At 42.8% G+C, this 14380-nt stretch overlaps 1 protein-coding gene across 1 annotated transcript; it reads right to left on the minus strand.

Annotated features, from left to right (window-relative positions):
- Positions 1-11484: 11484 nt before the first annotated feature.
- Positions 11485-12459, minus strand: LOC118736236. The gene has a single exon (XM_036466324.1). The coding sequence runs from the start codon at positions 12457-12459 to the stop codon at positions 11485-11487; it is 975 nt and encodes a 324-aa protein (XP_036322217.1).
- Between the last annotated feature and the right edge of the window lie 1921 nt (positions 12460-14380).

Genomic DNA, 14380 nt, shown 5'->3' on the forward strand with positions numbered 1-14380 from the left:
ATATTCGACAATGTTTTTTCTAAACCTTCCAAGTTAACGCTGGTAATGCGCGTTGACGCTAAGAAAATAATTTCACAGCCAATTTCACGAAAGCAATTTAAGTGATAAATTTTAATTTTTTCAATGTCATATGAAAATTGCTAGTGAAACCGGCTGTTATCAATTTTCTTAGCGTTAACTTAGAAGTTACATACGTCTTTCTGATAACTTTGTTTATTTATGGGGTTTTCATGCAAATTCCTAGAAACACTAAAATATACATGTCACCAAGAAAAAAAATCTCGACGTGCTAGAAAAAACCAGAGATTTATTTTGATTTCGCAGGCCTCTGTTATCTTCGCAGCGTCATCCAATACGGGTTTTAAATATAGTGGCGGCATCTTTCAAGTCGCCAGGGAATACCGAGGGATCATACAGTGACTTCTCGTGACGTTTTCTGCCTCTGTCTTCATCCTAGACATCGCTCCTTTCGTTTTTCCAATCACCGCAAATATCCGCACACTTGCGCCATTTCAAACCATTGTTCTGTACACATTTGTCGATAGCTTCAAAAATTTCAACGCTAGTGGCGTAAGTCTGAAGTAGTTCGTTCTTCTTCGATTTGCATTGTGAATGGGTACTTCACTAACACGAGAAGACTGCCTCTAAAATCGTGTTGATTCGCTCTTTGACAGAGTGATTGTTAAGTTCCAAAGAATAAGTAATATATACACGTGCGCGAAGCTGCTGCGCCTGTTACAAGAACAGCCCAGCCAGCAAAAAAATCCGTAAGCGGGAGGAATGGTGGATGAAACGCGGATTAGTTCTACAAAAGTACCGAAAGTGGTTGTGAAAAGGGTAAGTTTTCGGCTATTTTTCTGAAAATTTTCTGATTCAATTTTACGTTGACAAAACGTACTAGGTAACTAAGCTTAAGAGCGAAATATCCCTTTGCTACAAGCTATTTGTGTTGTGTATGGGGTTTGGCGAGCCGCTGAAGGTAATTTTAATAAAAAATCAAATTTTTTTAATTTTCTGGCCGCCATGTTGAAGTTGATAGAAATTACGAGATTGCTATTTAAGATTTGCAAAGTAATGTTTAATCCAACTTGTAATTCATTTACAAAATGTGCTTAGAACTAGTTAATATTTTAACAACGATTTTTTTGAATGGACTGTATGATGAGATTTTTGACAAGTTGATTAGCAAATATAAGGTGAATTGAGCAATTGATTTGGGTTGCGGAATTCGGAGGGAACTCGCGCAACGGGAATGGTAAAAATTGAAATGGATGGATAATATTAATATGTGTATAGATGGTTGATACTTAGTTTTCTGAAGTGCAGGTGAAACTCCGCGATGTAGTTCAACTCCCGCGTCGATAGTATGATGATGAATCCAGGTAAGTAGATGTCGACCTCCAACGGTGTTGTAGAGGACTTTTTTATAGTTGCTGGCGTTACGATCCCTGTTGTCTTCTGTTCAGTTGGCGATGAAAAAGAAAGAGCGCTGGCAAGGTTGCAATCGCCTTTTATAAGCAACACTGGAAATGGCTTCCAGTGCGCCTATGGGAAGCAATTCCCTTGCAATTTTGGGACTTCCAACTACCGCAGGGATGCTTGTAGAGGAAGTCACAGGGATTTAATACGGGATTTACGGGATGGGAATGGCGATGTGAAAAATACGAGATAGTTGTTTTAAGGGAGCGCAAGTCCCTTAAACATGCCGGCCCCTTTGCACCGGTGCAAGACTGTCACGTAGTTCCGTCAATGCTTGGATGGCGACGTCGAGTTTCTGGCACGTCTCGGCCCGGGACGGCCCCTTCGGTGGTGGTGTTGGACTTTTAGTGGCTGATCTGTTGCCTGGCACGGCGCGATGTAGGAGGGTGTGGTGCGCTTGTCTGCACACCCTGCATGACCACTGCGACGGGCATCGTCGGACACTGCTGTGCGTCCTGGCCAAACAATTTGGGCAGTATCGGTGTCGCTCCACACACCGGATGCGGGCCTCAACAGGCATCGCCAGAAAGGCCAGGCAATGGCGCAAAGGATGGTACCGGAAACAAATCTGGCACTGGTGCACAGGTGGATCCGGTAACTGGCGTATTGGTGACGGTAAAGATGGAGATCGCCTGTAAATAAATGGGACTTTAGTACGAAATATTTATAGACGGATGACTAGAATGAGAGCGAAGTGTTTCTAAGTGTGGTGTGTAGCATTGGGATCAGGGAGATTTGTTTGTGTTGGCAGTGGACACAATTTTACAATTGGTCGGGTAAAACTCCCATACTGGGTTTTTACATCTGCGACTCGTATGTTATTGTCAACCCCGTGGTAGACCCTTTCGATTCTGCCCAAATGCCATTCGTTTGGGGGTACCAAGTTATTTTGCGGGAGTTTCCACTTGTACCGTTGATGCAACTCTTTAAGATACTCGTCTTTCCATCTTTGGCTGAACTGCTGATGCAATAATTTGAGTTTTTCCCAACGATTTTGTAGTGAAAGGTTGTCGAGTTGGGGTTCTGGAGATGCAAGAAGTGGGGCACCCCGCAAGAAGTGGCCAGGTGTTAGAGCTAACAGCTCTTGGGGATTGTCGGAGATGGGTGAGAGAGGTCGCGAGTTCAACACTGCTTCAATACGGGCCAGTAAAGTTGCGAGCTCTTCGAAGGTGAAATGGTAACTCCCAGCAATTCGCTTAAAATGAAATTTAAAACTCTTGACGGCCGCCTCCCAGAGGCCGCCCATGTGGGGAGCGTTTGGCGGTAAGAAATGCCATTCAAAGCCGTGGAGATTATATTTTGAGCGTATATCGTCTGATGTTTCCTTAAGAAATCTCTTGAAATCAGATTGAAAGGCTCGATTGGCACCTACGAAGTTTTTCCCATTATCGGAAAATACGCGTTGTGGTAGACCCCGTCGTCCGACGAAACGCGAAAATGCTGCTTGGAACGCTTTGGTGGAGATATCTGAACACGCCTCTAAATGGATGGCCTTAGTCGAAAAGCAGATGAAAACGCAGACATAACCTTTCAGCAGTGGTGATTTTTGCAGGGTGGATGACTTAACATCAAAGGGACCCGCGAAGTCAACTCCGGTGTGAGTGAATGGCAAGGAGAAGCTTGAACGCTCTGGCGGTAACGCTGCCATTATTTGTGAACGCGTAGTCTGTTTGAAGATAGTACAGGTTTTGCAAGTTCGTATGCACTTCTTGACCTGTGATTTTAATCTGGGAATGAAATACTCTTGTCTTGCTGTTCGGATCATTAGTTGGTGTTCCGCGTGCATCAGCAAGTTGTGTAGAAATAGAAGAAATAGGTGGCAGAATCTGGAAGATGGTGGGATGATGATCGGATGTCTTTCATTGTAAGAGAGTGACGGATTTGCAAGACGACCATTTACTCTGACAAGTCCATTTTTATCGATAAAGGGGTTTAAAGTCAAAAGTGAACTCCTTTTAGAAATGGGCTGTTTGTTAGAGAGTTTCGCGTATTCATTGGGGTAATGCCTTTTTTGAGCGAGTTTTATGAGGCGTGATTTAACCCAATGAATTTCCCTTTGAGTAATTACCGTAGTTTCAGGATTGATAATCGAAGTGGACTGTATGCGATTTCGAGTGGTTCGATGAAAGAAACGAAAGATGTAGCATATTACTCTCAAGGCGTTTGACCAGGATGAGAAACGGTTTAAGAGATCAGGTTCTTCTTCGAGCGTGTGAAGAGCTTCCACTTTTCGTTCTTCAAGTGGAGCAACGTTTTGACGAAATGATGTTGGCCATTGATCTGGAGGTTTCTGGAGCCAGCCTGGTCCGTGCCACCAAAGGGAGTTTTGTATTAAGTCCTGTGGTCTGCAGCCCCGCGTTCCTAGGTCAGCAGGATTGTGGTGGGTTGATACGTGTCTCCATTTGATGTTTCCAACGTTGTTGATGATCTGAGAGGTGCGGTTAGCTACGTATACCTTCCATGCGCATGGAGGTTTTTCCAGCCACGAGAGAACTATAGACGAATCTGACCATAAGAATATTTCTGTTTCCCCTAGAGGAAGTTGATTGGTAACGTTTTTGATACATTTGGAAAGCAGCACTGCACCGCAAAGTTCCAGACGTGGAAGGCTTACTGTTTGTAATGGTGCGACTTTAGTCTTAGAAAAAAGTAGGTGAGATGCAATAGTGTTGTCGGTCTGAGTTCTTATGTAGATGGATGCGCAGAATGCCTTCTCCGACGCATCACAGAAGCCATGGATTTGGATTATTTGATTTGGTGAAAATTCCGTCCATCTTGGTATTTAGATTTGCTCGATACTAGGAAGGTCAGAGATGAATTGGTTCCACTTTTGAAGTGAGAGTGGTTTAACGCATTCGTCCCATGCAGTGCCATCCAACCATATCTGCTGCAAGAGTATTTTTGCCTGAATAATAATAGGCGCTAGCCACCCTGCGGGGTCAAAAAGTTTCGAAACCGAGGATAAAATTTGCCGCTTAGTAGCACTTGTAGTTGGTTGGATGGGCTCGGTTGAATAAGAGAATGCATCGTTTAAGGCATTCCAACGAATGCCAAGAGTTTTGGTAGAGCTAGAGGAATCAAGTTTGAGAAAATTGGAATCGAGCAAATCTTCGGTCGGGATGTGTTTAAGCAGTTCGGGGTGATTAGCTGTTATTTTTTTCAAAGGCAGACCGGCTGAGAGCAAACATTGGATAATTTGGGATTGTGTGGTGAGACAAGTAGGAATATCGTGCCCGCCAGTCAGTATGTCATCGACATAAGTTTCTTCGGTTAGAATTCTCTTGGCTAAAGGGAAAGAGTCTTTGGCGTCAGTTCCCAATTGGTGCAAGGTACGGATGGCGAGATATGGTGCGCAATTTACCCCAAATGTTACGGTTTTAAGCGCGAAATCTCTAAGTTGGGTCTCGTTTCCTCTACGGAAGAGAATTCGTTGAAACTGTTGATCGTCTTCATGCAACAGAATTTGGCGGTACATTTTTTGGATGTCGCCGTTAAAGACGTATCTGTACAAACGCCAATTTAAGATTACAATCATGAGGTCTGTCTGCAAAGTGGGACCGATATGCAAAATGTCATTTAGAGACACTCCGGACGCTGATGGTTTGGAAGCATTAAATACCACGCGAACTTTGCTGGATTTGCTGTCGGGTTTAATGACGGAGTGATGGGGTAGATAGTAGGAGTGGTAATTACCATTTTGGTAAATTTTATCCGAAGTGTTAAGTTTCATGTGGTCTAAGGTCTAAGACCCGAATATACCCCTTCTTAAGCTCGGGTTTCTTATTGAGTATGTGCTCCATTCGGATCGCTTGCTTCATTGCGTGGGCACGAGATGGACCTAGAGACAGCTTAGAGGTGAATTCCGATTTGAATGGCAATCGGACCACATATCGTCCATCAGTTTGCCGATAGGTGGTGTCTTGAAACAGCTTTTCGCAATACGCATCTGCTGCTGAAAGGGGATGTGATTCAGCGATCTCCTCGACTTCCCAGAACCGCTTAAGTTGAGAATCAAGACTTTCGCTCAAATCCTCTGCAACATAAGTGTGAAAAGTTGAGCAGTTGGTTGCTTGTAATGGTCCACTCAAGTACCATCCAAAAATTGTCTTTTGCGCGAGCAGGCTGCCAAGAACTTTGTGTTGGACTCCTTCAAGAAGAATTTCAGGTATTAGGTCGCTACCTATTACCAAGTCGATCTGAGCGGGAGTATAGAAGTGTGGGTCAGCGAGGTCCAGACCTTTTATATCGGAAAGTGTGGGTTTTTTGATTTGGGAAGTGGGTAAGAAGCTCGTCAATTTGTGGAGAACAATAGCCTTGGTATCGATGCGAATGTCACGACGTTTAGCTACGAGACGAATGTTACAGACCCGAGTCGCGTTTTCCACGATCTTTCCACCCATTCGGTTACTGAAAAATTTTCTCGCTTAGTTGGGAGTCTTAAATGATTTTGAACCCTTTCTGAGATGAACGTTTTTTGAGAGCCTTGATCTATTAAAGCTCTTAAAGGGAAAAGTTCGCCCAAATGCTCGATGTGTACTTGGGCTGTGGGAAGCAATGTGCTTTCGTTGTTGGTTGAAAAGTTTGCTTGGATATGAGGATCACTGTCGGTTGAAGAAATAGATAACTCCTCGCAAGAAACCTTTCCTTCAGTGATGTCGAAAATTGGATGTCGGGTTTGAATGGAGGTAGGTGCAATTGATTGGGTATGCAAGATGGTCGTTGCATTTGGGTTTTGTTTAGGTTTCTGATTCCGTACTTGTGCTTTGGGAATCGACTGGTTGGTGGAGGGGGGATGTAACATTGTATGGTGATTTTTTTTGCAATGATAACATCGGAAGGTACTTGAACAGCTGCTGAGAGTATGATTATAGGCTAAGCAATTAGAACAGTAGCCGTTTTGTTCGACGAACTTGGTTCGCTCAGCGATATTTAGTTTACGAAATTCTGGACAGGCTTTCACTGCATGACTCTCGTTGCATAATTTGCATTTGAACGAAATGCGTTCTTGAGAGTGATACGATTGAATCTTCGGTGATGTTTTTTGAGGAAGAGAACTCCCTGCTTTGGTAGATTTGTAATTATGCAAACGCTCAACCACTTCGTACCGACTGGTCAGGAACTCATCCATTTGGGACCAGTTGGGTAAATCCTTCCTGGATTTGAGGGATTGCTCCCAGAGGGAGAGGGTTTCCTCTGGAAGTTTGGTGGAGCAAAGATAGATAAGAATAGGGTCCCAGTCAGAAACGGAAACACCTTGCGCTTTCAGGCACGAAAGGCAATCATTAATGGTGCTTTGGATTTTCTGAATGCCTTCGCTGTTTTCAGATGAAACGGGAGAAATGTTAAAAAGAGTCTTCAACTGTTTGTCGATTAAAATTCTTTTGTTTTCGAAACGGGCTCTTAAAGCTTCCCATGCTAGAGAAAAGTTTTCATCGCACAAGGTATAATGTTTAACTATGGCGCCAGCTTTGCCCTTAGTTTTGTTTCGCAAATGGTAAAGTTTCTGAGCGGGTGTTAACTTGGGGTGGTTGAGATATACGGCCGTGAACATATCACGGAAAGATGGCCAGTCCTCATAGCTACCGTAGAATGTTTGGGTATCACACGGAGGCACTTTGATACATGGTATCGAATTATCGATGAAAGCCATCGACTGGCGGGAAGTGGAATTTTTGTCAGTTGTGCTGCCCTGGAAAAGCTTGAGTTGGTCTAGGATATGGGATTTGCAAATGTAAAAACTATCAGTACACAGTTGAAATTTGGCATGGGCCTCCTCCTTAAATTCGGCAGAAATGGAAGTCTCTTCGGCAAGGCAGACTTTTTCATAAGAAATTTTCAACATGTCCCAACGGGAATTAAGGTCCTGCAACTTTACCTCGAGTAAAGAATCGGTATGATCTTCCGGATCTTCTTTTTCGAAGTTGGTGCAGAAATTCACCACATTATTAGAATCGAAGATAAACTTCGACATTAATGCAGAAGCTACCGACATACTGGAGATGGATGAGGGCTATTAAAAACGAGACCGAAAGAATTTACTTTTGAAAGTGTAAGCTGGAGGAGTCACCAATAGTCGAGATACTGATTGCTAAATGCCGAACAAGAGTCACGCGTGATGAGTTTACTCGCAAAGTAAACGGAGAGAAAAAAAAAACAAATTTTGTAGACCGACAGTATTTTCAGCGATAAATCACTCTGTAACACTCGTATTCGCTGTTTGTAAAATACCGGGAATAATCACCAATATCTTCACTCCTACGTTTATCAACGAAAACTGGGAATAACTTTCACCATTTGATTTTGTAATTCTCATAAAGTTTTAAATTTTAATTTTAAATCAATTTGCTTAGGTAAGTATGTGTACATGAGTCGATGAGTCGATATTTTTCCACCGTATATAAGTTGCAGTTTGATATTAATATAAGTTAAGGGATTAATAGATAATATATGTGTAAGGTTGGGGATTGTTGCTAAAATGATTTTCTATTTCAAGGTTGGGTACAATTCGAATGTACTCAGACTTTCGCCAGTCGCAAGTGCTTGTAGGATTTCCTACTGGGCTAGCACACTTGTCTACTGAGTTGCAACTTTATATGTACATACATATGCATGGAAATTCTTATTAGAAATGCAAACAGGAGAAATGAAGGATTAGGCAAAACGCCGACGTAACTGGCGTTGTTTTTCGGTGATATGAATTTATGTACATGGATGTATGTATGTACTTACGTATATATGCAAAGCAACTACATAAAACGCAAGACCGAAAGTGAAACGATGGTCGCTGCCGGCGCCGGCGCAGACAGCATAGCAAATATTTCGAAGTTGGAATAGAGATGTTGGGAATAGAAAACGAGCAATGTACGTATGTATGGAAGCTGGAGAAACACCGAGTGAAAATTTTATGCAAAGTAGCGAGTAGGACTATGTATGTACCTATATAACTGCAGATATATATTTTAAGAAACCGTTTTTCGATAACGGTGAATATTTTACCGAAATGTACAGTTGATATACATATATGCAATTTTATGAAAATTTTGTGATGAGTATATTTATATGTGGGGCATTTCACGTCAAGTGACCCAACTTTTGAAATCTATGTCTTCCGATCGGGATGAAATTTGCACCAAGGTTAGTCCTAAAAAATAGTAGTTATGACACAAAATGGGATCGGTCAAACACACTCCGAGTTGGAGGGTCTAGAATTTTGACATTTTGGTCAAACGGCCATTTTTTCGGATCCATATAACTAATTACCTATTGTATTTAGAACATTTTTTCGGGAATGTTTTCGATAGATTTCTCTTCAGTCTTTACAAATTTTATTTTTGTTTAATTAAAATGAATTTTTTTAAATTTTTTTTTTAAATAAAAAATATGTTTTATGTTTTTTTTCAAAAAGGGGCATTTTTTTTTTAAATCTTTTTTTGCTCAAAAGAAAGCTTAGGTATTTTTCTTTAAGAGCTTTGTGGTCGCTTAGTGGGATGCAACTTGTGTATCAATCAAAATTAGCGTTTAGTAACTCGAAACAGTGGTTTTTTTAATTTTTAATATATGACCTATTGTCTTCTCTTTTTCGTATTATTGTGTAAGTGTCTCGGAAACCTGAAAATAAAACTTATATGAGAAGGTATATATAATTACCTTTCCAACGGTATATAACACGCCTAATCAAAGTTTCATACCCTCGATACTGCCATTCCCGTAGTTAAGGATGATTAAGATTTTTCGTAGTCTAACACAGCAGGTACTCGATTTTGTGCATCCAAACTCTTTATTAATAGCTTTGCAGAATTTTGAGTATTAGATTTGCATACCTACTAGCACAATATTTAAAAGGTATGAAGAATATGGGATTTCCGGTAGTTAAGGATGATTAAGATTTTTCTTTGTACCTAACCACAGCAGATTCGTCCAAACCTTTTCTCAATTGATATTCATACCTACTCGCGCAACCTATAAGTAGCTATAATAAATCAGCTATAGTTTATGAAGGCAGTGTATTTTTTTTTTTTTTCGCGGGCAGGGGGTCGAAAATGCCTATTGCATCATCAAAGCTGTCGTCACAACAATGGTATGTCCGGAGACTAAAACACTCCCCCCGAATTGGAACCGTCGCCCACCCTGGGACCACTAATCGCATTGCTTCAGGGTGGCGTTCCATATTTCTCATTAACTAAAGTTCCCTCGGTGCACCTGCGTCCAGGTCCCGCTTCTTGACTCTAAGTAGGTATTCTGCATATTTAGCTATGTTCTTCCAGTTAATTTCGCTATGTAGCATGGCTTGGATAACGTTATCTGGGTTAATTGGTCCTACCAGGTCTTGCAGATTATTGCGCTCGGCTTCCCATCTTTTGCATCCGAAGAAAGTGTGCTCGGCATCGTCTTCTTCTGCGTCGCTGTATATGCATGACGGCTCTTCGGCTTTTCCCATTCTATACAGGTATTTGCGAAAGTAACCATGCCCTGACAGCATTTGTGTAACGTAAAAGTTTACTTCGCCATGTTCTCTTTGTGTCCAAAGTTTTAGGTCTTTTATTAGCCTGGCCGTCCATCGGCCGCGGCTTTCGTTTTGCCACCTATCTTGCCATAGTCTTAGTGTCTCGTTTCTTACTCTTTCCCTTTCGATGTCACTTGGTTTCGTTTGCGCCTTAAGCTCCCACATTTTCTTGCGCTCGGCTGCTAGTAGATCAATGGGAACCGTTCCGCTTATCACGAGTATTGCCTCGCCGGACACTGTACGGTACGCAGAGGCTACTCTTAAAGCTGCAGTGCGATGGGCTCTGGAGAGTATCTTGCAACGGTTATTTTTCTGTAGGGTGTCAGCCCAGATCTCCGCTCCGTATAGCAAAATATTCAAGGTTGTGGACATTAGAAGTTTTCTTTTACTTTGGGTCGGTCCACCAATATTGGCCATTAATCTGCTTAGATAAGCCGTTGCCTTTGCTGCTTTTGCGGCTGCGTGCTGCATTTGTGCCCAATACGTTAGCCTGGGGTCTAGCCTTACACCTAAGTACTTTATTACTCTTTGTGTCTTTAATGTAATGCCGGTCAGTTTCATGCTCACTTCTAAGGGAATATGCTTCTTAGTTAGGAGTATTAGCTCGGTTTTCTCTGCTGCAAGTTTAAGACCGTGTGAGTCGAGCCATGCCTGTGTTCTTATCATAGTCTGATTTAATTTGCGGCGAGCATCTTCGGTGTCTCGTGCGGTGATCACTGCGGCAATGTCGTCAGCGTAGCCTACTAAGTATGTGTCAGCAGGCATCTCAAGGTTTAATATTCCATCGTAGCTGATGTTCCATAGGTCTGGCCCAAGAATGGAGCCTTGTGCTGCGCCCGACGTGATCGTCATTTGCCGGGGTCCATCAGTGGTATGGTATAATAACTCCCGGCCTTCTAGATAGCTTCTAACCATGAGTCTAAGGTACGTGGGTATGTTGTAGACTTCTTCTAGTGCGTGTATCATATTTTCCCATTTTGCGGTGTTGAAGGCGTTGCGAACGTCTAAGCTTTTTGTGTTGGTATGCGGCTTCCACTGTTGTTGTTACATGTTTTATAGCTCCAATTGTAGATCTCCCGGGCCTGAACCCGTACTGTCTTGACGAAAGTCCGCCGCCGCTGGCGATAGCCGCTTCTATTCTAGGTTTTAGCAGCCTTTCTAAGAGTTTTCCAGCTGTGTCCAGCATACATAGTGGTCGATACGCTGATGGTGAGTCAAGGTTTCCCTTTCCTTTGCTGATTAAGACGAGCTGCTGACTTTTCCAAATTTCTGGGAATATTCCGTTCTTGAGGCAGGCATTGTACATGTTTAGAAGCACATGAGGGCGTTCTGCGGCGATTATTTTTAGAACTTCTCCTGGAATGCCGTCTGGGCCTGGAGCTTTCTTGGCTTTTATTATATTTGTGGCAGCCTTGAGCTCTTCTGCGTTGAATAGTGGTGCTTCTTGAGGAACGATGATAGGCTCAGCTTCTTTGGTTAACGCGTCATGCGTGGGAAAGAGTTCACTTACTATATGGTCCATTTTTTTGAGCGCTAAGCTCTGGTGGTTTTGCCATGGCCCCAAGTTTTTTCATTACCACCTTATATCCGAGACCCCAGGGATTTCTGTTTATATCTTCACGCAGTTCTTCCCACTTTCTGTGCTTGCTGGCCTCGATTGCTCGTTTGAGTTCTTTTCTGGCAGCCTGGTATAGTTGTGCCTCTTCGATTGCAGCGCTCCTACGCCTGGCCCTGGTGTAAGTACGCCTCAGGTGGAGGCACGTTCGTCTGAGTTGAGCTATGTTTTCCGTCCACCAATATGCAGGTCTTTTGTGGCGATTGCCTCCGGTTTTTGGCCTCGCTTTGTTACAGGCGCTGGAGATCATTTTCATTGTAATCTCTACTGTTTCCATTGCGTTCTTGTAAGATGAATCTTCTGAGCCATGCGCATCTAGTTCAGATAGTAGTGCTTTCCTATTTAATTTCGAGACATTCCATTTGCGAGTGCTACATTGCATCTTCGTTCGTAAACCATCGTTTGTGGAGTCTATTATAAAGGAGATATATTGGTGATCGCTACCAGTGTGGTCTTCCAATACTTTCCATTCCTTTATGGTGCCTGCTATGCCTTCTGATGCTAATGTAATGTCTGGCGTGGTTTCCTCGCATCCTGGTCTTCGGAAGGTTGTTGCTGCGCCAGTATTGAGCACTATAAGTCCGAGTCGGGCTGACATTTCTAGCACGCGTTTGCCTCTGGAGTCCGTGTTTGGCATTCCCCACTCCGTGGCTCTTGAGTTTAGGTCTCCTGCCATCAGAAAGGGTCCTTCCAAGTTCATGGCCGTATCTTCGATGTCGTCGAGTTTATCTTGGAAGTCTTGTATGCTGTCGCTTGGTGTCAGGTAGCAGCTTATTATTTTTATATGGTTGTGTCTGGCCCAGACGTAGCCGTGTCCATATCCCTTTTCCGAGATGTGCTGCTGCTTCCGGGAGGTACCCATATAGCAGCGGTACCACTGCTGTCTTCTATCCAGATCCCGTTTTCTTTTTTCTTATAATGTTCGCTTATGATTACAAGGTCATAATGCCGCTCAGTGATCATCTGTGTCAGTAGCGCGTCAGCCGTTTTACTTCTGTGCATGTTAGCTTGCAGGACATTCATTTCTGGCACCAGTTTCTATATACTAAGCATCTTATGGAGCTTGGGATGTGATCCAGCTCAGTGTATTTGGCTTCCGAGCACAGACAGCATTTTGGTGGCTTGTTGCACTCTTTTAGCTTATGGCCTGGTTGGCCGTACAGAGGCCTTGCCCTCTTCTGTCCGGGCCTTTGCAGCCCCCGATTAGATGGCCGGGACCAAAACATCGAAAGCACCTCTTGCAGTTTTCTTTGAGTCGCACTCTGCAGTTTATACAGCCGATTTTGATCCTTGCTTGCTTTATTATTATCTCTGCTTTTTCTTCATCGAGCGGTACGAATGCCCTCACTTGTTCTCTACTGTTGGGAACGGAGATGTTGATCTTCATAGCTTTGTCGTATCCTTGCAGCATACTCCTTACTGAGTCTTCGACTTCTTCTTTTGTCGTTAAGGAATCGAGGTCTTTTATTTCAACTGTGGCCCTTGGTTTAAGGTCTGCTACAGTAGCGGTCTCTCGTAGGGTGCTCTTTAATGCCTCGCAGAAGGTTGGATTCGCCGTTTGCCCCTTCTCTAGCTCCAGTAGTGAAGGCAGTGTATGGTCATTTTGAAGACCACTTTTTTAGAAACAGCGTTAAAATAAAGACTGTGTTATTTACATAATTAATATTTTCAGTAGCTATGGCTCATAAAAAGGCTAAGCTTGATAAAGAAATTTTTGCTTCTTTTTGCTTTAATCCCTTCAACAAAAAAAAACACGTTTCTTCAGATACACGACGGGTTTCTGACGGCTTAATATCAAAATTCCCTACGCTATCAAAACGGATGCGAATTTGTGGATCGTGCAGGAAAGAGCTCAGCAAATTGAAGGAATTACCGACTTCGAAAAGTAATGAGCCTTGTGAAGACGTTATTCCAGATAGAGACCATATTGAATCTGAGAAGGATGACCGAATTTCCGATGACGATGGCTCCAACTTTACTGAAGAAAATATGACTTCAAGGGATGAGTGCCAAAACCAATACCACAAGGATGCAGTAAAAGTACTTGAGCAAATAAAAGAAAAGTACAAAACTTCAACTAGTAGAGCAGAAAAAATTCAACTTCTCACGCTTGCTGCACCGACATGGAGTCGCGCAAAAACAATGGCTGAGTTTGGAACATCAGAAAGAAAAGCCAGGATTGCTAAAAAATTAGTTGCAGAGCATGGCATACTCACACTCCCAAACACAAAGAAAGGAAAACCTTTAGAGTGCAAAACTGAAGCTCTAGTGACTCAGTTTTATCAGCGCGATGATATGAGTCGCCTGATGCCAGGGATGAAAGACTGGGTGTCTGTACGAATTGACGGTAAGAAAGTTCAAATGCAGAAGAGGATAATTCTCTGCAACCTGAATGAGCTGTTCGCGAGCTTTCAATCTGAACACGAGGATATTAAAATTGGATTCACAAAATTTACCCAGCTCAGGCCAAAACATTGCGTCTTGGCAGGAAGCAGCGGAACTCATACAGTATGCGTTTGCATTTATCATGAAAATGTGAAGCTGATGTTGAAGGAAATCAACTTGAATTATTTAACAAATGATTCGCCGGAAGATTTGAACAGTTACCGTGATTGCCTTAAATTGACAATGTGTCCTAATGTATCAACTTCTTGCCACTTGGGTGAATGCTCAAATTGCCCGGGAACTACGTTCATCAAAGAGAATTTGGTCAAGCCTTTTGACCGAGAATTTGTGGAGGAGGTCAAATTTGAATCTTGGCTGCAGTCTGAAAGGTGCACATT

This window comes from Rhagoletis pomonella, unplaced genomic scaffold (genome assembly GCF_013731165.1).
Source record: "Rhagoletis pomonella isolate Grant_MI unplaced genomic scaffold, Rhpom_1.0 Rhpom_scaffold_00003, whole genome shotgun sequence".
Lineage (NCBI taxonomy): Eukaryota > Metazoa > Arthropoda > Insecta > Diptera > Tephritidae > Rhagoletis > Rhagoletis pomonella.